The following is a 25,735-nucleotide window of genomic DNA, read 5'->3' as shown; positions in this document are numbered from 1 at the left end:
GTTCTTTGTCACTGTACAGGCCTAGTTCCCTTAACGACTTCTGATGTTTTTGGCCCTGCATTACTACGTGTTCCTCTTTCTGCATTCGACGTGGTGTAAGAGGTTTGGGTACAAAAGTGGCACAGGCCTTGCAGCCCTCGTCTCTATGGTCTTTCGGCAGGCAGCGGTTGCAGATTTTGTGCCAGTCGCGCAGGGCAAATTTGTGGTGGCAGTTTGGGCAGATTTTAAATGGGGTGTTTTCCATGACCCCTACCGTGAATCATTCTCCTGCCACGAGCGGAATCTGTCGGTGTCCCCCCTTAGGGTATGCTCTCTCCCTCTCCCGGTCGCTGTTCGATTTCCTCGTTTGGCGATACCTTCTCAAAAATACACCTAGAGTCTTCTTTGATTTTTTGGGACGTAGTCTCGAAAAATTTCAGGGCTCCTCCTTTTGCTTCCAGACCCAACGGCAGAAAAAATTATCTGAAGAATGGTACTGCGCACAGGAACTTCTAGGGTGCCATCTGATGTCATTCAGGGGACGTACCATACACCAAATTGTGGTTGACGATGCCCAAAAAGAAGGAAAAAAAAAGACAATTCCGGACCCAACCACTAGATGGCGGAATAACGCACAGCATGTCATTCCAGAAAATAATTCATGCTGCAAAACTACGAGACTTAAAATGGAAAATCATAACAGGAGATCAGGCCCCTTATCTTTCCAACCAGGCATTAAATTTGAAACACAAATGGTTAATTACACAGGCCAAGGATTTGTTAAGTGATTTGCACAGTCTTCCAACACAAAGTTATTCATGAAAATACAGACATAAATAAAATTAACAATCTCAACCCCATGCTACTTGTTTTGGAATGAAAACATCAGAAAATACAGCAAATAGAAAAATACCCTACTCTGAGTTAAGTACTATGTTCATTCTAAGTTTGGTGTAATTCTGCTCAGCAGTTTTTGCCCATAGCCTCAGTCCCCTTAATCAATATACCTGAAATTATGAAACCTGACCAACCGTTTAGCCAACCTTGTGCAGATCATTTAGTTATTTCTGATTAGAATAGTACACTACAATGTTCATATCCTTTGGGCTAAATAACTCAGCCACACCTTAAGTGTTGCTATCATTACAGACCAGTGAAAAATATTTTGTTAAAGGTAAACTAGGATTTTCTTTTATCATTTCAAATGAACATGTATTGATAAAAACAAAACAAACTGTAATAAAAATAGTAAAAGTTGCTGGATAGTTACACAGGAATGCCTAAAAACCACTGAAAATCTCCACAAACTGTAACCCATTATACCCACCATGCTCTGCGCACATGATCAAACGTGTGACATCACTACTTCCCTCACACACGAGATCACTGGTGACATTTGTCAGCACTGCTCAATGTTTTGGAAGAATTGAGGCTAAGCGTAAAGCATGACCAAAACCACAACTGGAGTTCATTTTCCACTGCGTAGAGACCAATAATTTTTGCAGAGGTTCTAAGGACTCACAACTTTTAAGTTGACAAGGGAAAAAAAGTAAACAGTGGATTATGTGCACACATAAACTGGTGGCAGGGCCAGGTCAAAGGCCAGGCCCTGTACACAACCCATGACGCATAGAGCTGAAGGCTTTGAACACTAGGTTATATCAGCAAGTGGGCTGGGCACAGGGACCAAGTCAAGGTTCCCCAAGTATCCTCATTTTATGATGCACCTTTGGAGGCTACACAAGAAGGAGCGTAATAACTGCTGCCCCTACATATAAATGCATATTTCCAATTCCCTTGATGATATATGCTTTCAAACTGGTTCCTCAGACGCAGAAACTGAGCACAAACTTACGGCAGCACCCTGCTAGGCATACGAAGACACATAGTGCCAAAACCATATCATCTGCAAAAAAAAACCCCAGCACCTAGAGCAGTACCGGGCAGGTGAAAAACACTGAAAAAAAAATGAGGAACCCCCAGTAAAGGGTGTCACCTGAAGTGATAACAGTGGCGACAGGGACCCTTCCTAGTACCTTTTTTCAAAGAATTCATAATTCAAACTTATCATAAAACAAAAATGAAGGGCGGATTCACGACAAAAAAATAGTCAAGTCAGTCCAGTGGCAGAAGATGCCTAAAAACTACCATTACATATCCACTATCACATAAACATAGCAAAGGGATCCCAATGTCTCAGAAAGTCACAATAGTTGTGTTTCACTAAAAGCTTCATAGGCAACATTTACACAAGCAGGAATACAATTCCTGAAAAAATGAAAATAAGCTGTGAAAAAAATGTGATTTTGCTCCAAAGATCTGCTCTGATATACTGGGAAGAAATTTTTTTTGAAGCATTGTCTCCAAACCAATGAGGGCTCCATTAACCTTATAAATGTTATTAACAGAAGCAGTGGTGCGGAGTCAAATTATTTTATCCTTCTGAATTTAACATTTAAAAGAAATGCTAAAAAATGGCAACAGAAAGGAAAAAATTGAAGGCAAGGACATTTTACATTTCTAAATGTGTTTTCCAATGGCATTTAAAACTACAGTAAAGAAACTGAGGAAAACGCACCTCTGGAAAATACCAATCAGGATAAGTAACACAGTAAGACTGCAGGATCAGTTATCCATAGAAGCTACATTTATATACACAAACTCATCAATGGAAAAAAAATTAAACTGCTTGATTTCACGCCGGTGTACACTGTGGTTAGCATTTTCAAATGATAACTGCTGACCCAAGCAGGCTGTAGTGAATGTTTCACTAGCTGAAGCAAGAAGAGTGAACACTCACTGTCGTACGACAATCCATGTTCACAGTATGTCACTAAAGCTAGAAATTAAAAAGCAAGCCCCTACTTGTCCAGGTTTCAAACAGATAAGAGAATTTTCAACTGGCAAATAGCTAATTGCTAGTCCTAAATTTGGGGGCTCCCAAAGGATACCTTAGGCCCACCAGTTGAAAGAAAACAAAAACAGACCAAAGACCACGCGGAAAGAGAGGGGTAGGTATGCAAGGGAAGGGCCAAGGGTGAAAACAGGCTAAAGAAAAGGAAAAAAAGACTTCCATGAAAAAATAGAAATAAAGTGCCTGAGAGCTTTAAAAAGGTAGCTGAACCCTCCCTGCCCCTACCCCTGATGTTCAGAACATTTGAGGAATTCGGGAGCTATTCGGGGTACCGCATTAATTGGGACAAGTGAATACTTTACCTCCCATACAATTAGACAGAGATGCCTATTCTCCCCAGAGTGCCTGCCACTCACTACTCTGGGGTTTAAATACCTTGGCATATTTATTACACTGAATAGAGGTATATGCCTCAAGCGTAACCTCGGGAGAATAATGCCAAGGTGCGAGAAGAGACAGACGTACAACACATGCTTTATTACCAGGCATGCTTTTACAATGAAAGATTTTACCAAACATATGCCTTTACCACGAAGACTTTGTTGTAATGGCATGGTTGATAAAGGCATATGCATGGTAAAAAGTAAAGTGGTAAGTATAACCCCTATAAAAAAAAAAAGGTTACAGGGACGTCATAGTTAGAAAATAACATTTAAAAAAATGGAAATTCACCTAAAAAACAAAAAAATAAAGGTTACAGGGACGTTAAATTTAGGATCACCTTTTAAACATACGAAATCTTGTTGTATGTTGCAGCACCCTCCGTTGTCCCTACCCCTAATTTTCAGAACATTTGAGGAATAGGGGAGCTATCTGGAGTATCATTTTAAATGGAACAAGTCAATACTTTATCTCCCACAGAATGAGAGAATACATATTATCCAATCCCCCCCATAAATCTTCGCGATGATTTGAGGAGCTATGCAAACTTTTGTGGAATTGTAGGCACCCTCGAATAGCCCTGAAAACTTTACACAGCAATCAATATAATGGAGGGCTAGCTTTGATAGAGGTGAGCTCTTGTAATCAGCTGTCCCACTTCATCAACATTAATGACTCAGTATATGCCCTCCAGATCGTTCCATTTTTACGGCCTGTTAGGAGTTGGGTGGTTGAACCGCCAACTCCAATCTGGCAGTGGTGAGGCGGCTGTCAGGCCAGCGGCCTCACCACCGCCATATTACGATGTTTCCTCCTGGCTGAATGGCGGAAACATTGTATTACGATGTTTCCACCGGTCAGCTCAGTGGAAACAGTGTGGTGGCAATGGCCTCAGTTCCCTCAGGGAGCAGAGGCCAATGCTGTTGCACGCAGCACCCTTGGAATGCACATTGACTGCCAAAGCAGACAGTGCGTATTCCAAGAGAGCTGGCAGGGAGGAGAGCAGGGCCCCCCTGCAGCCCCTAGCAGTGCCTTCCGCCAACCTTTTCATGGAAGGGACCTCGCTATGACAGGGCTGGTGGAAAGCAAAGTCATAATCATCATGGCAATGCCAAACTCCACACAGCCGTGGCTGACCACAACGTTGACTGCCGATAACCTGTCAGAATCTCTGATCCCGGCAGGGTTGGTGGTCTTCTGGCAGTCTGACCACCAGGATCTTAATCTGGCGATCCGACCACCAGGATTGTGGCAGTCTGACCTCCACCGCCAAACTTGGAATTAGGCCCTTAGACGGGAACAGTCACAGTGGCAAACAAGGTCCTGCTTACTTTTATGGGGGTTGAGGAATTCCACGCCTCCTTCCAGCCACTGGAGTTGCCTGGGAGAGAGCTATGAAAACCTCTGGCTGGTATGCTAAGCCCACGAAAAAAACGTAATTGTGAAAGAGATGCTGGCTTTCTGAACTGCAGAAACTGCAGGGATTTAAGGAGTTAGATCTGATAGGGCTCTCCAAGCTGGGAGACTTGGTTGAAAGTGGCAATAGTATGTTGTTCGCGTCGCTCAGGTAATAATACGACATGCATGAGTGTCAATTTCTGAAATATGTACAAGTACGACATGCGTGGAGAGCTGAGGGGCTCCCGGGGGAGGGCATCCCAGACTATGCCCCACTGGAGGGATGGTTACTAATGGAAGAACTTGGGAGGGGTCTGATCTTTTCCACATACAAAACCCTCAATAATAATATGCCGGGGACTCAGATAAATGGATGCAGGAGGTGGGTGAGTTCAAAGACTGACTGGGAGGCAGTCCTAATGCATCCTAGGGATTAGCCATATATGCCAGACTGCAATTGGTCCAAATCAAAATATTACACGGAGTGTATTATGATAGGAGCCACCTGCATGCTATGGGGAGAGCTCAGGACCCATGCTGTTTGAGATGTCAGCGTACTGAGGGCTCCCTTTTTCCATACCATCTGGGGTTGTCTCTACATACAGACCTATTGGGCCACAATCACAGGAGAACTTGGTGGAGTGCTATACACACCAATTCGACTAGACCTTAAGTTCCTTCTCCTGGGGATCCCAATGACATTGACCTACCCCGGACCCAACTTTTGTTGTGTAACCTCGGCCTGGTGGTCACCAAGAGAGATATAGCCTGATACTGGGGGGGACAAGAGTGCCCAACACTGCAGGAAGGGTAAAGGGGCAGGGCCATGTATGTAGCAGCTGAAAAAGTCATGTTTGACAGCAGAGGCTGCCCCCAACATTTTACAAAGTGTGGGGCAAACAGATAGAAAACTGTTCTTCAGAACTGTTGTGAGTCAATGGGACATAAGATTGGGATGTGCCTTGATGAGAGTCTGTGTATGTTTAAGACGCGATGTGGCATATGCTCTGGTATTCCTTTTCAGTACCTAATTCATGTGGGATAATAAGTTTCTGGGGGCCAGGCAAGTTGGGGAGAGGGAGAGAGGTGATGGGTTGTTAATGGTTACTGTTAATGGCATGTAGATAACGGAGTCATCCGTTGGAAATGTCCATCAATTGTTTTGTTATATTTTCTTGGATTTTTTTTTTTTTTAATGTCTGACAAAAGGGTGGGGTTGTGGAAGCTAGATGGTGTGGCTGGGAAACAGCAGCAGTTATGTTACATATTCTATGGGGTGGTGGGTGGATATGAAACTGTAACTATAGTCCTCCAGTATTGGAATCTCGTAGAGGCATACAGAAATGTATTTTCTTCTTTGAACTGACTTTGCCAAGGCCATCAACTTTTGCTGGCTTTCTGTAGTGGGGCAGGCTATGTTGGATTTGGTGTTCAGGTTTGCTCCTAAGAAATTGATCGTATGTGATTGGTGAGGATTGGAGTTTTCCCAATTTATGGTTAAGGCCCAAGCTGTTGAGCAGGGCAATGCACTTTTTTGTTGACTTGCCCGCTGCTGAGAAGGACTTTGCTTTTATCAGCCAGTCGTCCATGTATGGGAATACTTGGTACCTTTGGCCTCTTAAGAATGCACCACCGGTGCTAGGCACTTTGTAAATATACCAGGGGCTGATTTTAGACTGAATGTCAGAACTCAAAACTGGTAGTGGCTGCCTGCTACCATCAATCTTAGGAACTGTCTGTTTCACCAGTGGACAGGAATCTTTTTCTATAATACGCCAACATGGCTTGCAAGTCTGTAGTTAGGAACTTGGCATATAGACCATTCGCTCTTGGTATGGTTGCTCTTGCGCTGTAAAATACTGTGGATCATAGTCATTGTAATATTCTTCATCATCTTGATATTTTACATTCAGTTGAGAAGACCTATGTGCTGTTCTATAAGGTCCCTTCTCATCAGAATAACCATCCCCCTCCGGCAGGTGGGCTGGTATCAATGGGATTATCTTGCTCGGGGAAGTATGTTCCGGGGTTATTTTGACCATTTCTTGCCTTTTTTTTTGCCATTTTGGGGTCATCAACGAGGATGCCAACCGTGAAGCAGGTGCACTTGTCGGTGGAGCTTAGTGGATGAGGCCACTGCCGACTAAGTCGTAGTCGGAAGAGAGACAGATGTAACTCTGTGGTTACCGTCAGCCTTGACGACGATGGTGATGTATAAATCTTCGTCGTCATCGATGATGCCCTCATCAACGGTGGATAACTAGTCACCGGCAGCTGTAGGGAAGTCGTCATTGATGTCGCCAATGATGAAGCTGTCGTCGACGGTGGGGAAGTCGTCTTCATTACCGTCAATGACGAGACTGTCGTCAAAAGTGGGGACCTCATAGACAGTCCGTCGACAGGTGGAGCAGAGGAAGGTTTCTTAAATGTAGGAGACACTTTAGCAGGTGGTGTTGCAGGCTCAGATGAAGATTTTTTAGCCCTCTCTGTACTGCTTTTACGCTCTTTCCTATCCTTATAATTGATAGCTGGTTCCATGAGGAGATGAAGAAGGGCTGCAGCCTTTGCAAGACTCTGAGGTGGTCTTTGAACAGGCCTTCTTTGGCTGCTCTGAGGAGGATCTTCCCTCAGGCAATCGCTCTCTTTTCTGTGATATTCTAAAAGAGGAAGAAGAGTCCTTACTGTCAGAATCTGAAACTGGTTGATCTCCAGATTTAAGTTTCTGCAGCTAGATTAATAGCCTGCCTTCCATGTCCTTCCGGGTTTTGGTGGAAAGGGTACGACATACCTTAGAATCTTTTGTGGAGTGGTCTGGGTAGAGGCAGTAGATACAATTCTGGTGTAGGCTTTCAGAATATAGAGCCAGATGTATCAAAGTAACTGTTTTGCATTTCCTAAATAGCGAATTTTAAGAAACCGTTATTTACGAAATGCAAAATGGTATGTAAGAAAACAGTCTCAATCGCTATTAGGGAACAGCTATTAAGAAATGCAACTCCAATTGTCCCTCATTAAGGAATCGAAAATTAGAAAAAGCAAAACCAATGGTGCGAGGACCTAAGGCCCCCTTTGAAGCACCCAAAAATTCAATTGTGCACATGTGAAGTGCACACATGCTCTAGGGCAGCTGTGCCCAAGCTTTTGACTTCTGTGGACCCCCACTTTGTCATTACTGGAGCTCGAGGACCCTCACTGAATCTTTATTGGAATCCGGGGACCTCCGCAGTGAGTCATTACTGAAAGCTGAGGACCTCGTCTGTTAATAATATTTAAATATCTATGCAGTCGCGGACCCACTGAGGAGACACTGCGGACCTCCAGGGATTCCTGGACCACAGGTCTGAGGGACTGGAGCTTCTCTCAAGAGGGTTCTAAAGAGTGGTGTGAACCAATTGGCAGACTCTCAAATTTAGTCAATACTGGAGTAAATTAGTATTACAAATTGACAGTAAGTATATCGTTAGATGAGCGGAGAACGTCTTAAGAGAGGAACAGGAGTGTCTGATTGAATTCACTACAATGCAGGTTGTAAGAGGAATTTTAACATTCAAAATGGTTTGGCTGTATCTTGTGTACAGATGCAGGACTGTTAAAGTTATGAATAAAGAGTTAGGCACAACTAATACCCCTAATCCATTTCCCTTGTGACCAAAATGGTGACAGTTAACTGCAACTAGGATCGAACCTTCTGTGCAGAGCGTTTCTAGGGTGACTAGCCACAATTCGTGGGTCAGGGATTGCAGTCTGCTACAATTCACAAACAGCAATTATCACAGAAATGACAACTGGCAAGGTGAGACTTTTGTGATGTGGAGAGAGGAAAGGTGATGGGGGAGAGTCTAGGTCACTATGTGGTTGGATGACAACTCTGATCAAAACTAGGCCTAGGAAAAGACATATTGTTCAAGACCACACAGAAAACAGAGAGCACCAAGTTAAACAATGTCTTGAACTTTTTGTTTTAACCATAGTGGTTCACCCTATGAACTCAAAGGAAGCCGGGTAGCAGTCATCAATTAATGGATTCCAAAAGAAGGTTATTCAAAATTAAAAACACACCAAGACTAAATTTAATCTTAACCGCCGCCCTCCCCCCCACTCAACTAATCAATCAATAAGGCTAAAATCTAGTCTCCTTCGTGAACACTGCCTTTTGCATGGATTCATCCATATTTGACCGATGTGGATACTCTGTGACCAAAATGTGTGTATATGATGATGATGAACAGCTTGGTTCCACACTTCCTAATGGTCTTAGGAATCATGCTCATCACTGGTTCCAGGAATAAAAAACTATGTCTGGAGCCCAGGCACCAAAGACTGTCTTTCTATAGGTCTGTGATGAACAACTGCAAGGTGTGACATGCTTTGAACCCTGACTATTTTGGTGTGGTGACAAACCGCACTAAATTGGAATGTTTCGAGTTCTCAAGAAAGAACTCCGAGGAGAAAACCAGAGGAAAAAATCCCTGAAGAGAAAACCCAAAGACAGCGCTAGGGCACAGGAATGTGGGTAATGATGAGGGCGCTGTATGGCTGGAGTAACATCACTATGATGTTGCTTCCAGCGTGTACGCGAGCCAGTCCCAAAAGTTTCCTTTCTGATCCAGTCTGGCGTCTTAGATATCCAACAGGTAATGACTCTGTGGGCAAAACTGTCCATCAGAAATAAATATTACATAAAATAGTTCTACCAACAAGCAATAACTTGAGGCAAGATGATGGAAAAGGAACTACAGAAGTTGGGTGTTCAAAACTGGGCAAACCGCCAGGGAATGAAGGAACTATTTGTAAGCATAGATATTTCTGCTACTACTGTTGCTGATATTCACAGGACTGGCCCTCGGATGTGTTTGCAACGAAATGTTAACCTTAAACAACTTTCAGTTTACAAATGTTTCCAATTTTAAATTACTTTTTTTGAGGCGTCCTAATAAAACATATGGCAACTGTTTCTAAAGTCATATGGGTGAACTTCCCTGAAGATATAGGTACATAAGAACCACTAATAGAATCCGTTTTATTTAAATGAGGGTGGTTACATATTTGTGCAATGTTTGGAAAGAAATTAAATTAAACATATTTTAGAATTTTTACCAACTTTCAAGGATACTGAAACAGAATGCTCAAAGTTACCTGACAGAATGTGCTGTTGGTAGTTATAGGATGTAGGGATCGCACCTATAGGAACTTGCTGTTTTGGATTGCCAGGAGTTACCTCTTCATCTTCTTCACCAAAATGATGCACCTTCTCATACTTTTCCAAATACCTAAATCACAGTTAAAACAGTGTCAAACTTCAGAACACATAAGACTGATTATAAACAACTTGTAAAATAGGCCTGGAGTACATGACAAAACCACCTCAAAACATAACTACATCTCCATTGTTTTAACCACACAGCAAATTTCAAAACAGCTTTTCTTAAATTACTATAGGTAATCAGTCTAAAAAGATCAATGGACCTTATGCAATTACTTAAATGTCACCAAAGAGAATAAATTAAAATATAAAAATTTGATCCAGAATACTAATTTACATTTCAATCATAAAAAGTACTAATTTAATCATTTTGAAAGGGTCAGAATTACTTTTCAATAATCCCTACAAACAAGAACCTGTAACTAAAAATCACACATTATTCCCACACATGAGGCCCAGAAGCCTCAGATGGATAGGCCAGACATTCTTTATGATATATGAGAATAAGAGTGTAAAGTCTGAGAGTAAACATCCGTGTAAAAGGAAGGATAACGTGGATCACTGGTTTCAATCATTTAGAATTTCTTGAGACATAGGAAGCATAAATTTCGAGAACCTGCAAGCCTTATGTACAGGCTCTTTTGGAAATACATTCCAAGCACAGATGATACAAGAAGAGTTTGTGGGGTGAAGAAGCATCAGCATAAATATTAAGGAAGTACAGGATTTACATAAGAACAAGTGAAGGCTCACTTTCACCTCTGCTCTTCACCTCTGCTCTTACCTCCTATGTGACATGTCAGAAACCATTTAATCGAAGAAGACTCAGTCTCCTAAACCCCATCTCCAGTCTACATATTCACCAGTCTGCACTTTTTAGGTTGGCCTTTAAGCGTGGTGCTTGCAGCCTTCATATGCTAAACCACTTTGGAAATACACGAATAAGAGGCTACCAACATAAAATGGATTTCCTAATTTTGCTATTGCTGTAGCTGCCATGACCATGATTGCAGCAAGAAGTTAAGATGCTTCACCACATTTTCTGAGCATTTGCTATTTTTAAGTGGAACTGAGCTGCCAGAAAGGACAAATTAATTCTAATCCTAGTCTATATCACAAATGTTCTCTCTGGATCCATACAAAAATATTCTGCATGTGTGAGATCCCTGGTGCACTTTTTATAATACATTCTTAATATGAAAACTTACATTATAATAAAGTGTCTAAGAAGCAACATGTTTTATCTTTATTTGGAAAAATAAAACCAATAAGCCTTATCAGTTGCAAACCATATGTGACTGAAAACACTACTGTTTATAAAAAATTTGTTTTTCCTGTTATAAAAATGGTAGAGTCCCAAGTCTATGCTAAAAACAGAATTACTGAAGTTGTGTCTTCCTCTCGTCACCGGCATTGGCAAGTCAGGCAGTTCAATTGTGAAGGGAAAAATAGTGATAGGATCTTAAGAAAACTAAACATTCCTACAGTTCTTGGCATCCTCGTTTATGTAGTTAAAGATTTCAGCCAAAATGAAGCACTAGACTTACTAATATTTGACTTCATCATGGGATCTACGTGAATGTCCACGAAAAGAGTAAAGTAATTTAACAAGCTGAAAAAACAGTGTCAGAGATGGGAAATAAAAGCACAGAACTGGAAAACTGGTAAATTGCAGAAAAGCGGTTACAGAAGAGGTCATGCCCTATCAGTGCGTTAATTTTAAGAGTCATAATACATGAAATCATGCTTAGCTAATGTCTTTACTGACCTCCAAGTGACCGCCCTACACACGTTTTAAAAGGGACATTGTTCTTGATAGCACCTACGGCTGCTCTGCCTTGACGACGGCCAGTTCAAACTTTTTTGTATTGGTTAAATGGATCAAAATAATTTTGAAAGCAGGCACAACCACAATTATGGCTGAAAAGAGTAAACAAATGCGCCACTGGTGAAAAATAACACCCACCATTCTTCTCATCACACCCCTTATCTACCACTACACAGAACCAAGTAAATATTTTTTTGCCCAAATGTAAACTAACCTCAAGTCCACACTCAAGTTTTTGAACACCAGCAATAGTGGTTGTCTACCCAAAAATAGGAAACACTGCACCATAAATTTGACATGGAATGACTTACAGTTTGGAGAACAGCCACATCATATGCTCCCATGAGTTGGACTCGACCCCTGCACCACAGAAAGCCATACCCTCATAACTAACAGTCGACCAAACAATTGTTCTGGTGCATGATGTATAAGACAGACAGAAATACTTTATCCTGTATGATTTAGAACCTCTAAGCACCGATTGAACCCCTGAGCAGCTATCTTTCCAAACATGTTCAGTCACCAGAAAACATTCTTAGATTATCCATGCTACCCGTGGGTTAAATAAGATTAGTTCTTTGAGCTGCCTATATAGCGTACCTTGAAATGATGGCGTGGACAGAATATCAATCGAATGAGTATTCCTTCTCTGATCTATGCCCCGGTTTTCTTGCTTCTTGACTAGAGGGGCCCCTCTAGTCTTTTCCCATAAAAGGTTCTGGTTGAGGAGGGGCCGTAATGGAGAATTTGGTGCCTGTTAGAAGATTTGTTTGAGATAAGGACGCAAGCCGAATGAAAGCCCATCAAAATAGCAGTTATGACGAAAGGGTACAAAGCCTTTAGACGGCATGTAAGGTGGAAAACTACGCACCTGCTCCAAGAATCCAAAGTTTTCACTGAAGGGGATCTGTCATCGAAGGCCAAGTCAAACAGGTTTGCACCTCTGGCACAGTTAAGGCACTATACTGACAATAGAATGGGTAGGGCTCAAACGACCCTGGGACACTGACAATGAAGTTGGGTGGCAGAAATAGTATCATGAATGAAGGTGGTGCATCCTGTGAGATGGCCAGGTGTTGTTGCCACGCTTACAGATGCCTCATTATCTACAGCACTGATGGCAGGTCAGGGTAACTGTCAGGAGTAGAGACTATCAAGCCAGAGTCTGGCAGACCAGCTCTGAAAGAGTTAAGAGTATGTACAGGTGTAGCTCGAGCGGTGGCCTGGAAGAGTAGAGAGATGTGATGGTCCATCACTACTCTAATGGGCACTGTTGTATTCTGTATCTTTATGGTAATATATTGTGCACTGCATCTTCATAGAGCTACGCATGTCGTTTATTTTTTAAGTGTGTTAGTCAGTCTTGGTGACCTCCCAACTTTCTAGACAGTGGAGATTTGGAAGTAGTTGCCAGAAAAAGGTGGGGAAGAAAGCAGTTTTTTTTACACTACAGTGCAGTTGGTGTTCCAGTGCACAAATATACTTGATTTAGAAGACTTCTGGACAGGAGTATACTTTACAGTTTTGGCGACGTTTCTGGAGCACCACTGAACCACGCAATGCAGCGGATTACAGATATATACTCTTGTGAAGTATTGTGAGTATGGCACCAGATTTAAAGATTGGCTACTGAAAGGGGTTCTCACTCCTTACGTAAGATACCAGCTTACTGCGTTTGCTGTGTGGAATTTTAAAGGGGTATTGAATATTGCTGAGAGGAGTTTGGAAAGCGCAGCGTTACTGTTGGAGGCAGGATGGTCACCACACATATTTGAAAATCCTCGCTGTGTTCTTTGCCACTGCGAGCTTCCGGATCTGGGCTAGACATATGCAGCATTTAAGCAGCTCAGCCCATAGGTATTCCGGCAACTGCACTTGCCATTCCAGAACAACATGAAGGGATCACACCACATTGTTGTGCGGCGTCATGGACACGTCATCAAGTCAGTATGCTGTTTTGGTGAAGTGTCAGTCTGCGTGACGCCATTTTGGAGTAGGCACGTTGTGGTGTAAGGTCAGTCTCCTTGATGCCATTTTGGAGTCAGGCTACACCATCTGACGAGTTCCTACGCAAGTTTTAAAGCTGCGTAGTTTCAGCCACGCCTTATCTTCCATCCGTATTATCCAATTTTGGTTACAAATCACTATTACCTTCAAAAGGTCAGGTAATCAAAGCGTTGTGCTATCGTTGACTGGAGGGAAACGTATACGTGTTTTGTAACTAGTTTAGGCATTATGGTGGTCAGTGAACTAGTCTTTGTTTAAAGATGAAGGAACTGCACTGCTCCACTGGTCCTCCATGGGCGTTTTAGCCAGCAGGAAGTGATCCTTGCAAGAAGTGGTCAGAGTGCAAATCGTACTTTAACTTTTTGGATTCCATTATCGAAGGAAAAATGGCTCTGGAGCAGAAAATATTTTTCTTACATTCAGTAGAACCTGTAGAATTAAAAGTGTTTGAACAGAAGCCAATGGATCGGTGTGAGGCAATGTAAATTTGTTTGAAAGGACAATTGTACAGTTTTTCGCACCCAATGTTTGAATATGTATTGCAAGGTATACATTTTTTCAGAGGAAGCAGGCAATGCAGGAGAGCATTGATGAATATGAGGCTACACTATCCCTTGCCTGCAAGTTTGAAGGGTTGTAAGAATAGCTAATCAGAGACCGGGGGGTTATGCATCCTCCAGACCCAACTGTCCATAAGAGAATGTGGGTTAATGGTGATGCTGACCTGAAGGGTGTTCTAGCTATTGTAAGGAAAGCAGAGTTATCCAGCGGCAGTGTTAAGCCTTCACGGCTGATCAACATGAACACTGATGAAGTTGTGGGAAAGATCAAAAGCAAGGATAAATCCAACAATATTAATCTTAAACAGAGAATCATCTACACAAAAACTTAGATGTTAATCTGTGATAGCGATTCACAACTAGCTCATAGCAAATCATGCCAAGCGGTTAAGCAGAAATATACTTTCTGTGGGCTGAAGGGGCATTTTGCCAAGGCGTGTAGGAAAAGGAACAACTTTAGGAATAGCTGTGTGGACAATTGACAAGGACCACCTCATGATCCCGCACCAAGCACAGAGGACCACCTCATGTGCATTCTCCTCAACACACGATCTCTCATCAAGCACGCCGTAGGAGTGTGGGACCTCCTTGATTCGACAGCCCCAGATGTTGCCTTTTTCATGGAGACATGAATCACCTCCACCGCTGTCCCAGACATCGCCACGGCCATCCCAGACAATTACAAAATCATCCACAAGGACAGCGCCAACCGGCCTGGAGGAGGCACTGCCATAGTCTACAAGAACAACCTCCGCCTGACAACTACCAACAAGTCTCAGTCAACCCATGAACACCTACACTTCCAGATTCAGAACAACCCCAATGCCTCCCTCCGAAGCACCATCTACAGGCCACCTGAACTCTGACCCTAATTCTGTGAAGACATTGCCTACCTCGTCTTCCCCCAAGCGCTCACCTCCTCCGACTACATACTACTCGGTGACCTCAACTTCCACCTCAATACCCACGATGACCCCGACACCACAAACCTCCTGGACAACCTCAGAACACTCTGCCTCAAACTCATCAATGTTCCCACTCACAGTTGGACACATTCTCGATCCCGTGTTCTCAGCAGGGAACAGCAGCACTATCTCTCACACCTCCGAACACCATTAGACCAACCACAAGTGTGTCCCCTTTAGTTTCACGCACGCCACTATACCCTTCTCCCCAATCCCCTTGGCAGATGCTGGGGCAAAGTTACAGAAGCACAACTCACCAATGCAATCAACCACTCCCTCCCACCGGACGTAGCAGACGCAAATGAAGCCGCACATAATCTACACCGCTGGTTATCGGAATGCACCAACGTAGCCCTCCCTAAGGAAGCAGGAAAACAGAGCAAAACACCTATATGGTTTACGGCAGACCTACTGGAATCTAAGCGCTCCTGTAGATGATTGGAACGGAAATGGAGGAGCAGCAAATCAACCGAAGACCGTACAGCCTACAAGAATGCAGTCACCACGCACCACCCAAGCATCGGATCCAACAAAACGGCTGGCATTCAAGTACGTCTCAGCACCAGCGCTCCCAACAACAACAATGCGCTCTTCATCACTGTCAATGAGTTCACGAACCCAGGGGTAGACACCTCAACCATCCCTCCATCCAAAGACACCTGCAATGATCTTGCCACCTTCTTTCACTGAAAAATCCAGGACATTTTCAAAGGCTTCAGGAACCAAACCCCCCCCCCCCCCCCCAATATCGCTCACCACCACAGACCCAGCACCTAACCAGATACTGAACTCCTGGATACCCCCAATCACCAAAGCGGACACATAAAGAATCATGAACTCCTTCCACTCGGGAGCACCCTTGGATCTGTGCCCTCTTCATATCTTCAACCTGGCCAGCGCCACCACAGAACCAGAGTGCTGCAGAACAATCAACCAATCCCTCGAGACCGCCACCTACCCATCAGAATAGAAACACACAGAGATCAACCCACTGCTCAAGAAACCCAACGCCGACCCAAGAGAGCTGAAAAACTACAGACCCATTTTTCTGCTTCCTTTCCCAGCCAAGGTAACAGAGAAGGCCGTTAACCAGTAACTCCCCAAATTCCTCAAGACACACCAAATCCTAGACCCATACCAATCCAGATTCAGAAGCAACCACTGCACTGAAACCGCACTCCTAACAGCCACCGTTGACATACACATCATACTAGACCAAGGAGGCATGGCCACACTTATCCTCCTCAACCCGTCCGCTGCATTTAACACCATCTCCCAGTCCGCCCTCTGCGCCAGACTACAAGATGGCGGCATTTGAGATAAAGAACTGGATTGCATCAGGTTCTTTCTCACCGGAAGAGCACAGAGTGACAGACTACTGCCATTCATGTCAGAACCCAAAGAGATACTGTGGAGTGCCCCAAGGATCTTCACTCAGCCCAACACTTTTCAAAATCTACATGGCCCCGCTTGCCAAGATCATCAAACAACACGGGCTAAACAGTCTCCTACGCTGACGATACCCAACAGATCCTCTTTCCATGTCCGGGGACTCTGCTAAGGTAAAGAGAAATTTCCACAACGGGATAAGAGCAGTTGCCACCTGGATGAAAGCCACCTGCTCCTGGTGCCCACCGCGCTGGAATATGCCCCGCCCCCACGGATGCCAACCTTGGCATCATAATGGACTCATCTCTATCCATGACCCGCCAAGTCAATGCCATCTGTCTTATCCAGGTGACTGGTTGACACCTGTTCGGTATAAGTCAATAAGGACGCTCAATGAAGGACTACACGCCAATCATAAATACAATTTAGCTTTACTAGAATTTCAGGTAAATGTAGGCATTTAGCACATTAACAATAGTAGAATAAGAATAGCAATGAAAAGCATCTATTTATATATAAGTACACTACAAGAGCATCTATGCATATATATATATATATATATATATATATATAAGCAAAGAGTTCATTGACAGATAGATATACATTTTGATTAACTGTATACCAAAATGCATCACACTACGATGTTCAGGAAGCAGAATATAAATGAGTTGAATACTTCAGATAAGCTTTGATTTACTGCACACCAAAAGCATGTTTCAGTTACTGCAGCAGGTTCACACTACGAGGGTTAGAAAATAAAATATAAACGAGCTGAATAATTCAGGTTATAAACACAGTGCAAGCATAAATAATCAGTCATAATAATAGAGCCGAGAAACAAAGGCCTTTCATCCCTGTGTGGAACTTAACTTAGTCCACGAAATGCTGGGAAGCCCTCTACCGCCTGCTTGGACCTCTCTCCCCCTCAAGCATCACGGTCAGCAAAACAGGGAGGCAGCGCTGGGCCATGGCAGCTTTCACAACTCCATCTGCGAGCTTCCAGTCCCTCACCCACACTTCAGTGCTTAAATAACTCGAAGCTTGGATTCTATCTCTTGCTGGCATTTTCTAGCTATGTTATCAGCACTTGACTGCTCTGCCTTTCTCCAGCCTTCGTTTTCATTCCATCTTCTCCCTGTACTCTCGTTCTCAAGGTTGAGACGGAGTCTTCTACACAAACAAGCTTGAAAATAATATCATGAACTTTTCCATGTTGTTCGGGGGGGGGGTTCACCAGGCATCACACCCATCTACACTGCTCAAGCTAACTAACCCTTCGCGTCACAATGTCTTCTGCACCTTCCCCTATACTGATCACCATCTCTTCATCATGTTTCCACACCCTCCGACTCCTGCAAAAGATTTTCAAGTGGATTCCCTCCACGAGGAATAAAGAGTCACTCATACACTCGTCACTAGCAAACTGGACTACGGCAATGCACTCTATACCGGCATGACCAAGAAACTTCAATCAAGACTACAAGGAATCCAGAATGCAGCAGCCAGACTCGTCCTGGACATCCCCCGACACAGCCACATCTTCTCCCACCTCAAAGACCTACACTGGCTCCCAGTTAACATGCGCATCACATACAAACTCATGATCCAAACCTAAAAGACACTGCACAACATAGGACCGGCACACCTCAACCACTGCCTCGCCTTCTACGCAACCCAACAGATATCTCTATTCTTCCCAGCTAGCTCTTGCAGCCATCCCCAAGATCCAGAAAAACACAGCAGGAGGAAGATCCTTCTCCTAACTAGCTGTCCGGAAATGGAACACGCTACCTGTCAAGCTCAGGCAGACCACCTCACTGAAGCAGTTCAGGAAGGATCTCAAGACCTGATACTTCGACTGAGCAGGACGCCCACAAACAGTGCCTTGAGACCCCATGGGTGATTAGCCGCGCTCTAAAAATCTCCGATTGATTAAAATCTCTGATGGTGATTCAGATGAAGAGTCTCGAACTAACAATATTTTTGATCCCAAAAAGTCATCTCTGTTGAACGTGAAAGAATGCAACGTCAAATTGAGTTAGAAACCTGTGTGTTGGATGAGTATTGGCGGCATGAAGGTTCAGGTGCATGCAGATTCAGGTTCACGATATACCATCATTAGTGAGGAAGTAAGGAGGAAGAAATTTGCATGTAGCAAAGGTAAAAAAAAAAGAAAAAGTTTCCTCCTGATATTCATCGAGAATATTTCTCAGGTGAGCAAAATGATTTGTTGAGTTAAAGACTGCTTACCTTTTGGTTCAAAAATAGGGAGACCATGGGTAAATTATACATTGGGGAAAAAAGGACCCTCTGTATTGGGATGGCATGATCAGGGAACTCTCCATACAGTTTTGAATCCCAACTGTCCTGAACCGGTCACAATAGATGATCAGCAGGGTGTGGGTAATGCTATGCTTAAGAAATTTCCAAGGGTGTTCAGATGAAAATTTGGTCTTACAGAGTTTACATACAAAATTGTTTTTAAAAAATGGCGGCTTGCCCTAAAGTCCACAAAGTCAGGAACATCCCCATTCTTTTCACGGAGGAGGTAGAAAAAGCATTTGAAAACCTGTGAATGCAAATATAATTAAATACCTAGAATCCTTTGAATGGATTTTCCCACTGATGGTGGCCAGAAGGAATAATGGAAAACTCAGATTATGCACTGATTTACGCTATCTTAACGACAATATAGTACTGGATAAGTATCTGTGGCCGAAATTTCAGAAATGTTGGCTCTAATCAATGGTGTAAGGTGGTTTTCCACAACTGATGTCAGCAGCATACCATCAGACCTCATTACATGAGGACAGTAAAAAATGTACTGTGTTTATAACTCCGCTGGGGTGTTATCAGTATAAAAGAAAGCCTTTTGGTTTAGCATCTGCGGCTGCAATCTCTCACAGACTGATGCATTAACTGTTTGGGAAGATAATGAATGCTAAATGCTTCTAGGACGACAACCTTATTTACGGTAAAAACCCAGCAGGCACATGTTGAAACCCTAGGAGGGGTTTTCAATATCCTAGACGTGAGGGGTCAACGAGAATGGCAAGAATATCTGAGATAACAGGATTTCATCTATAAGAGTGAGTATATTCAAGGTAAAGTCACGTTCCAGCTGATTTCTTGATGAGTGGAAATTTGTGAATGTGGTGAAAGGGAATAGGAAGAGTATCAAAATAGCCCTGGTTCACGATCAGGGTGTGCCAGGAATGGATGACAAAGAATGGAAGAAAGAATATTCTAAGGACTGTTGTAGAAGTTGGTTGGACTTACAAAACATGGCTGCCTGAGAAATCTGAACTCACAGCTGAGTTGAAATTTTTTTGGGGAAATCAGGAATGAACTTTATGTGATGAAAGGGGTAGTAAGGAGACAGTGGTTCCACCAATTACCTTTAAGAATATTGTGGTTTAGTTGTTCCATGAAGGTCATGGCGGCATTGTGAAAACTAAACAAAATAGTAAAAAGTAGAACAGATGGCCTGGAATAGATGTGTGTGGCAAGAGTGGTGAGGAATTGTGTTGCATTTTGGATACGTCTTTGAGAACCTTTAGGCCCACTATAAGTGAACAGGATAGTCCCATGAAACCTAGGGAAACTGTTGCGATTGGTATCATGGGACCTATAGGTAAATGAACAAATATGTTATTGCCATAACTGATATTTTCTTGGGATGGCCAGTTGTCAGTGTAGTGGACAAGGTTGACATTGATGCTGTATTGCACTGAAAAGAGTTTTCTTGTATGAAGGACTACCAGTTCATAATAAAAGTGATAACTGTGTTCAACTTACTTCTAGTAAGGCCTAAGGATTATTTTGCAAGGTTTGGTATCCAGACACCAAACTACTTCACTGTATAATACAGGCGAGAATGGTATGATTGGGTGATTTTACAGTGATTAAGAATACAATGCAGTTGGCAGTTTAGAGAGACGAGTAGTAAGTACAGGTTTTTAAGTCGCTATGAATGCATAGGACGACCATTCATGATGCCTTACGAGTGACCCCTTTTAAAGTTATGAAGTGGAGAATGACAAGGACCAAGTAACCCGGAATGAGTTTTGCAAGTACCCAATTTAGATTTTTCTATAGAAAAGAAAGAAGATTGTTGACACTCATTTGAAATACAGGGGGCAATATTATTCGAGGTCAATGCTGAAGAAGTGGTTGCTGAGGAAGGGATGTGAGAAGGTAAAAAAAAATATGGAAGATAAAGAAAGGAGAATGTCAGTTTTCTGAGCCTTTGAGTCTCATTAAGGTTCTAAGCAATGCTGTTCAGCTGAGTGACGTTAAGGTGTGGAATCTTAGTAGGATTGCTATTTTGAGGGATGATGGTCCTGCGCAGGTAGAAGGTCCTGAATGTGAGAAGGATGTGCTGTGGAATTTGAATGAAGGGATGATGTGTTCCAATGAGAGAAATGCTAAAGGCATTGCAAATGAAGTTTCAGGAAGCAATTGCTAATGAGGAAGCCATGGAAATAATTGACCTTGGAGAGGGTACAGTTTGTGTTGAGGAGGAGGTCCCTCAGAACTTCCAGATATTGTGGATGGACAAAATATTAGTCTTGATACTAGTAATAGGTTTGATGAGGCTGATGGTGCTAGCAATAGCAGAATAGTGACAAATAAACCAAAATGGCTTTTGGACTATGTGTGTGGTGCGGATGATGAGTTGGTGGACATTTGATCAAGAAGTTCTCTCTTTCTTAGCTCTTTGTATGTATTAGTTTGAATATTTTAGTTTTTAAGAGAGAAAGATGTGTTGATTTCTATATCTTTACTGTAATATATTATGCACGGTTTCTTTATGGAGCTATGCATGATGCCTTGCAGTGTTTTAGCCATTCTTCTTGGTGACCTCCCAATGTTCTAGATAATTGTGAAACTTTGGGAGTAGTTGCCAGATGAAGGCAGAGAAGCAAACTGTGTTTACACTGCACTGCTGTTGGTGATCTATTGTACAAATAAACTTGATTTAAAAGACTTCTGGGAAAGAGTATACTTTACAGGCATGGACTTAAATTGAAGCTGAGATCTTTCCTCGGAGCCCAAAGCAAGTGCCAGGCACGAGCAACTGGAAAACATTCAACACAGTGAAGTTGATGCTAAGGTCTGAGGGAGGTCTGGCGATTGAGACAGCGAGGGCACCACACAAATCAAGCAGCCCTTATGCAACAGTGTTACAACAGGAAAAGACAGCATCCGGGACCACAGTAAACAAAACAAAAAGAAAAAAGAAAAAAAAAAGACTTGAAAACTGTTCTGCCAAGAGTTGGCACTTGGACTTGGGTTTTGGCCGAGAAGGTGTTGCTTCCCTGGTACATAGTAAGCGGCATGCGGGATAAGAATGTAATAAAAACAAATAAAAACAAAATAACCTGCCCACTACCTGTCACACCAATGCAGAAGCAGGTCAACAAAATTTCACCTAGAAACATCAAGATTATATTCTGGGCATGTTGAAAAAAACAACTGGCTCCAGCAACTGTTGATCAGTTGAAGAAAGTAGGAAAGATGGGTGCACAAACATACTGCGCAAATGATGCAGCCAGAACTCTATTTTAGAAGCTGTTAAAAATTGTCGAAGAACGTATGCTTAATGTTGATTAATCGGTCTCTCAAATTGCAGAAAATGTTTAAATTGAGGTTAACACGCAGGTATGAACTGAAAAAAAATTAATTGCCAATAACCAGTCCTATTCAAAAACAGTAAGCAGGAAAATGTATATGACTTGGTCCATGAAAGCCTTAACTAGACCTATTCGGATAACCCAATGATAACTGCCATCTTCTAAGATATTTGTTTATCTGTTTGTACAGCAAAGACTTCAGAAAATTACAGTAAAAAGAAGTTTAATATTTTAGAACAAGTCGACCCCATAAAGCAAAAGGGCATTGTCAAAAGATTTGGGCTTCCAGAGAATGAGTCCCTGACATGGTGTCATCTTGCTTATTAAAATGGTCCATTTTTGTCATGTTATCTGTAGTGCTGGGGGCCCTAGGCCCTCATGCTACCAAAATAAGCAACACAAACTCAGTTGCTAGATGGTATGAACTGGCCCCAGGCACGTGCGCCCACTTGTCCCATTAGGCCCCAAATTTGGCTAGGCTCACACCTGCTCAGAGCCAGCAAACTATCCCGGATGATAATGCACTCTACAAGTCTGCACTACATAACTTTGGTTACCACTGTGAGAAGGAAAGAACTGATATAATAGGACTCCATTTAGAATGCTGCACCACTTGTACCACCATGGAAGAGACTGTCGTGCTGGTAGAAATAGTAGTCTGCTTTCCAATTGTCTTTCAGCTGAAATCACTGATTTAATTACGAGACCGGAGGGTACCATTATGCATCAACCTTTTAGTTCCCACTCCGGCAGCACCTTTAAAGAATCCTCATCTACAACAATAAAACATTCCAGACCTGGAATCTTATTAATCCATAAATATCACTGTAATAGAATGCTCTTCCTCTGTTAAATTCTGCTCCTGTTCAGGCAAGTACCTCAATTGATGTCTTGCTATATTAATGTACGATGAGTGTGTGTTAGTTTACATTTTACAAGCTTTTCATTTATAGAAGCAGTGTGAGTGGGGTTAACTGGTGATATTTTATAAACTGTTTAAGATTTAGGATAAAATGTTTTTTCTGTAGAACGTAAAATGATGACTGACGTTTACCACAAATAGTTATATTTGCACTAGTAATACAGATTTTAAAACAGTAAGGCAGAGTTTTGAGCGTGGAGTTACTTTTAATGTGATGATTTTTTAAAATAAAGCAGAGGTCGCTCACCCTTATTAAAACTATATGCATAAGGTAAAGCGCAGTGTAATGCAACTGCTGCTGAGCGTTTGAAGACGTGTGGGGTCAAAAAGAGCTACAGTGTAAGGGAGAGCTCGTGCCCAACAAGGTGTGTACAGAAAGAAGCGCATTCAGCACAAATAACGTTGCTGACAGTGCGCGCAACTTACAGGCCCTGCGAGTGAGGCGCACAGTTTAAGTTAAGCGTTCTTACCGTTACCAAGAGGCGTCCATTAAAACTGAATGATGTCAGAACGTTTGAAGAAAAGCCATTAGCACGCAAATACTGTGTGATTTAGCAGTCATATTGCTTATGGCTGAGTATAATGAAAATGTATGCGCTTCATGGTAGCGCTTGGAAACCATAATCCACTGGTTAGCAACTGTCACCAGACGAGGAAGGGGAGGTTGGTGTTAGCATTGGACAGAAATTAATTTGGAAAAAAGAAATACAATGGCTTCTGAGGAAGGCAGGGTTAGACAGGAATTAGAAGAAAACAGAATGAGTGAGGACAGCATTAAAAGGTTAAAAATGACGGAAGTTAACGCTTGTCAACATCTGGGCAGTGCGCGCTCTACGGGCGACTGGAATGCAAAAACTCAGCACTCTCAAGATAACGTAATTTATGCATTGTGCTGATGAACGAGTTACTTACCTTCGGTAACGACTTTTCTGGTGGATACATTAGCTACCTGTGGATTCCTCACCTAATGAATACTCCCATGGCGCCAGCATTCGACGGAAATCTTCTTACTAGTCTCTGCACGTCGACGAGGACGTCACTCTAGCCCACGCGACGCCGTCTGACGTCATACAGGCAATAAGAGGTCCTCGACGACGTGCGGACGTCAGTACCAATCATTTTTTACGTGCATGAGAACAACCAGGCAATGCAATGAAAGAGCAAGGCAACATCCCATTACATTGTAAAAATACACAACATTGAATGAATAACTGTAAATCTTTTATATATATATATATATATATAACTCTCTCTTTTTAAAATATATATACACATCAAGTATATACACAAAGATATATACATATATACATATATATAAATATAATATATACAACATCTATTGCACCCTCAAAGACCAAGAGGAGCGTACTCAAGGATTACTTGGTAAGACCAGAAAGGCAACGGGGAGGCGGGTGGGACCGTGAGGAATCCACAGGTAGCTAATGTATCCACCAGAAAAGTCGTTACCGAAGGTAAGTAACTCGTTCTTCTGATGGATACAACTACCTGTGGATTCCTCACCTAATGAATAGAGTCCCAAAGCAGTACCACACCCGGCGGTGGGTGCCTAAATGGTCAAACCAAGAAATCCTGCAGCACTGACCGTGCAAAATGGCCGTCCCTTCTAACCTCAGAATCCAAACAGTAATGTTTTGCAAAAGTGTGAAGGGACGACCAAGTTGCGGCCTTGCAGATGTCGACCACAGGAACACCTCTGGCCAAGGCCGAAGTGGCCGACTTAGCTCTGGTGGAATGAGCTCTAATGCCCTCAGGAGGATCCTTCTTTGCCAAAGAGTAACAGATTTTAATGCAAAGAACAACCCACCTGGATAGTGTTCTCTTGTGGACTGCCTTTCCTCTCCTCTTGCCCACGTATCCAATAAACAGCTGATCCTCCAGCCTGAAATCCTTTGTTCTATCAATAAAGAAGCTCAACGCTCTCTTTGGGTCCAGACGGTGTAGTCTTTCTTCCTCTTTGGAAGGATGAGGCGGAGGATAGAACGTGGACAAAGTAATTGCCTGAGCCAAATGGAAGGGTGAAACAACCTTCGGGAGGAAAGCAGCCTTGGTCCTCAACACCACCTTATCCCCATAAAAAGTTGTATAAGGGGGCTTTACTGATAAGGCCTGCAACTCACTCACTCTCCTTGCTGATGTTATAGCTATCAGGAAGACTGTTTTTAAAACCAAATACCTTAAGGGGCAAGAATGCATAGGTTCAAAAGGGGACCCCATAAGGAAAGTCAGGACCAAGGACAAATCCCATTGCGGCATAACCAATGGCTTTGGAGGATATTTATTTAGAAGACCTTTCAAGAATCTGATAACAATAGGGGATTTAAATAAAGATGGTTGGTCTGGAAGACATATGAAGGCTGACAAGGCCGATAAATAACCCTTAATGGTAGCCACTGTACAACCTTTCTGCGCTAGAGACAGAGCAAAAGACAAAACGTCCGATAGATGAGCATGCAAAGGATCAATCTGCCTCTCTCCACACCACGCAACAAATTTAGACCATCTATTAGCGTAGATAGATTTAGTGGAGTGTCG

At 42.7% G+C, this 25,735-nt stretch overlaps 1 protein-coding gene across 1 annotated transcript in view; it reads right to left on the bottom strand.

Annotated features, from left to right (window-relative positions):
• The window catches only part of ARID2 (AT-rich interaction domain 2), an 860,005-nt gene that overhangs the window by 690,549 nt on the left and 143,721 nt on the right, over nt 1–25,735 (bottom strand). The window contains exon 4 of the mRNA XM_069229081.1: nt 9,809–9,942. Coding sequence (XP_069085182.1) covers nt 9,809–9,942 — 134 coding nt within the window. The remainder of the gene's footprint in view (nt 1–9,808; nt 9,943–25,735) is intronic.

This window comes from Pleurodeles waltl, chromosome 4_1 (assembly GCF_031143425.1).
Source record: "Pleurodeles waltl isolate 20211129_DDA chromosome 4_1, aPleWal1.hap1.20221129, whole genome shotgun sequence".
In the NCBI taxonomy this organism is placed as follows: domain Eukaryota; kingdom Metazoa; phylum Chordata; class Amphibia; order Caudata; family Salamandridae; genus Pleurodeles; species Pleurodeles waltl.
This window is presented reverse-complemented; position numbering and strand designations above follow the sequence as displayed.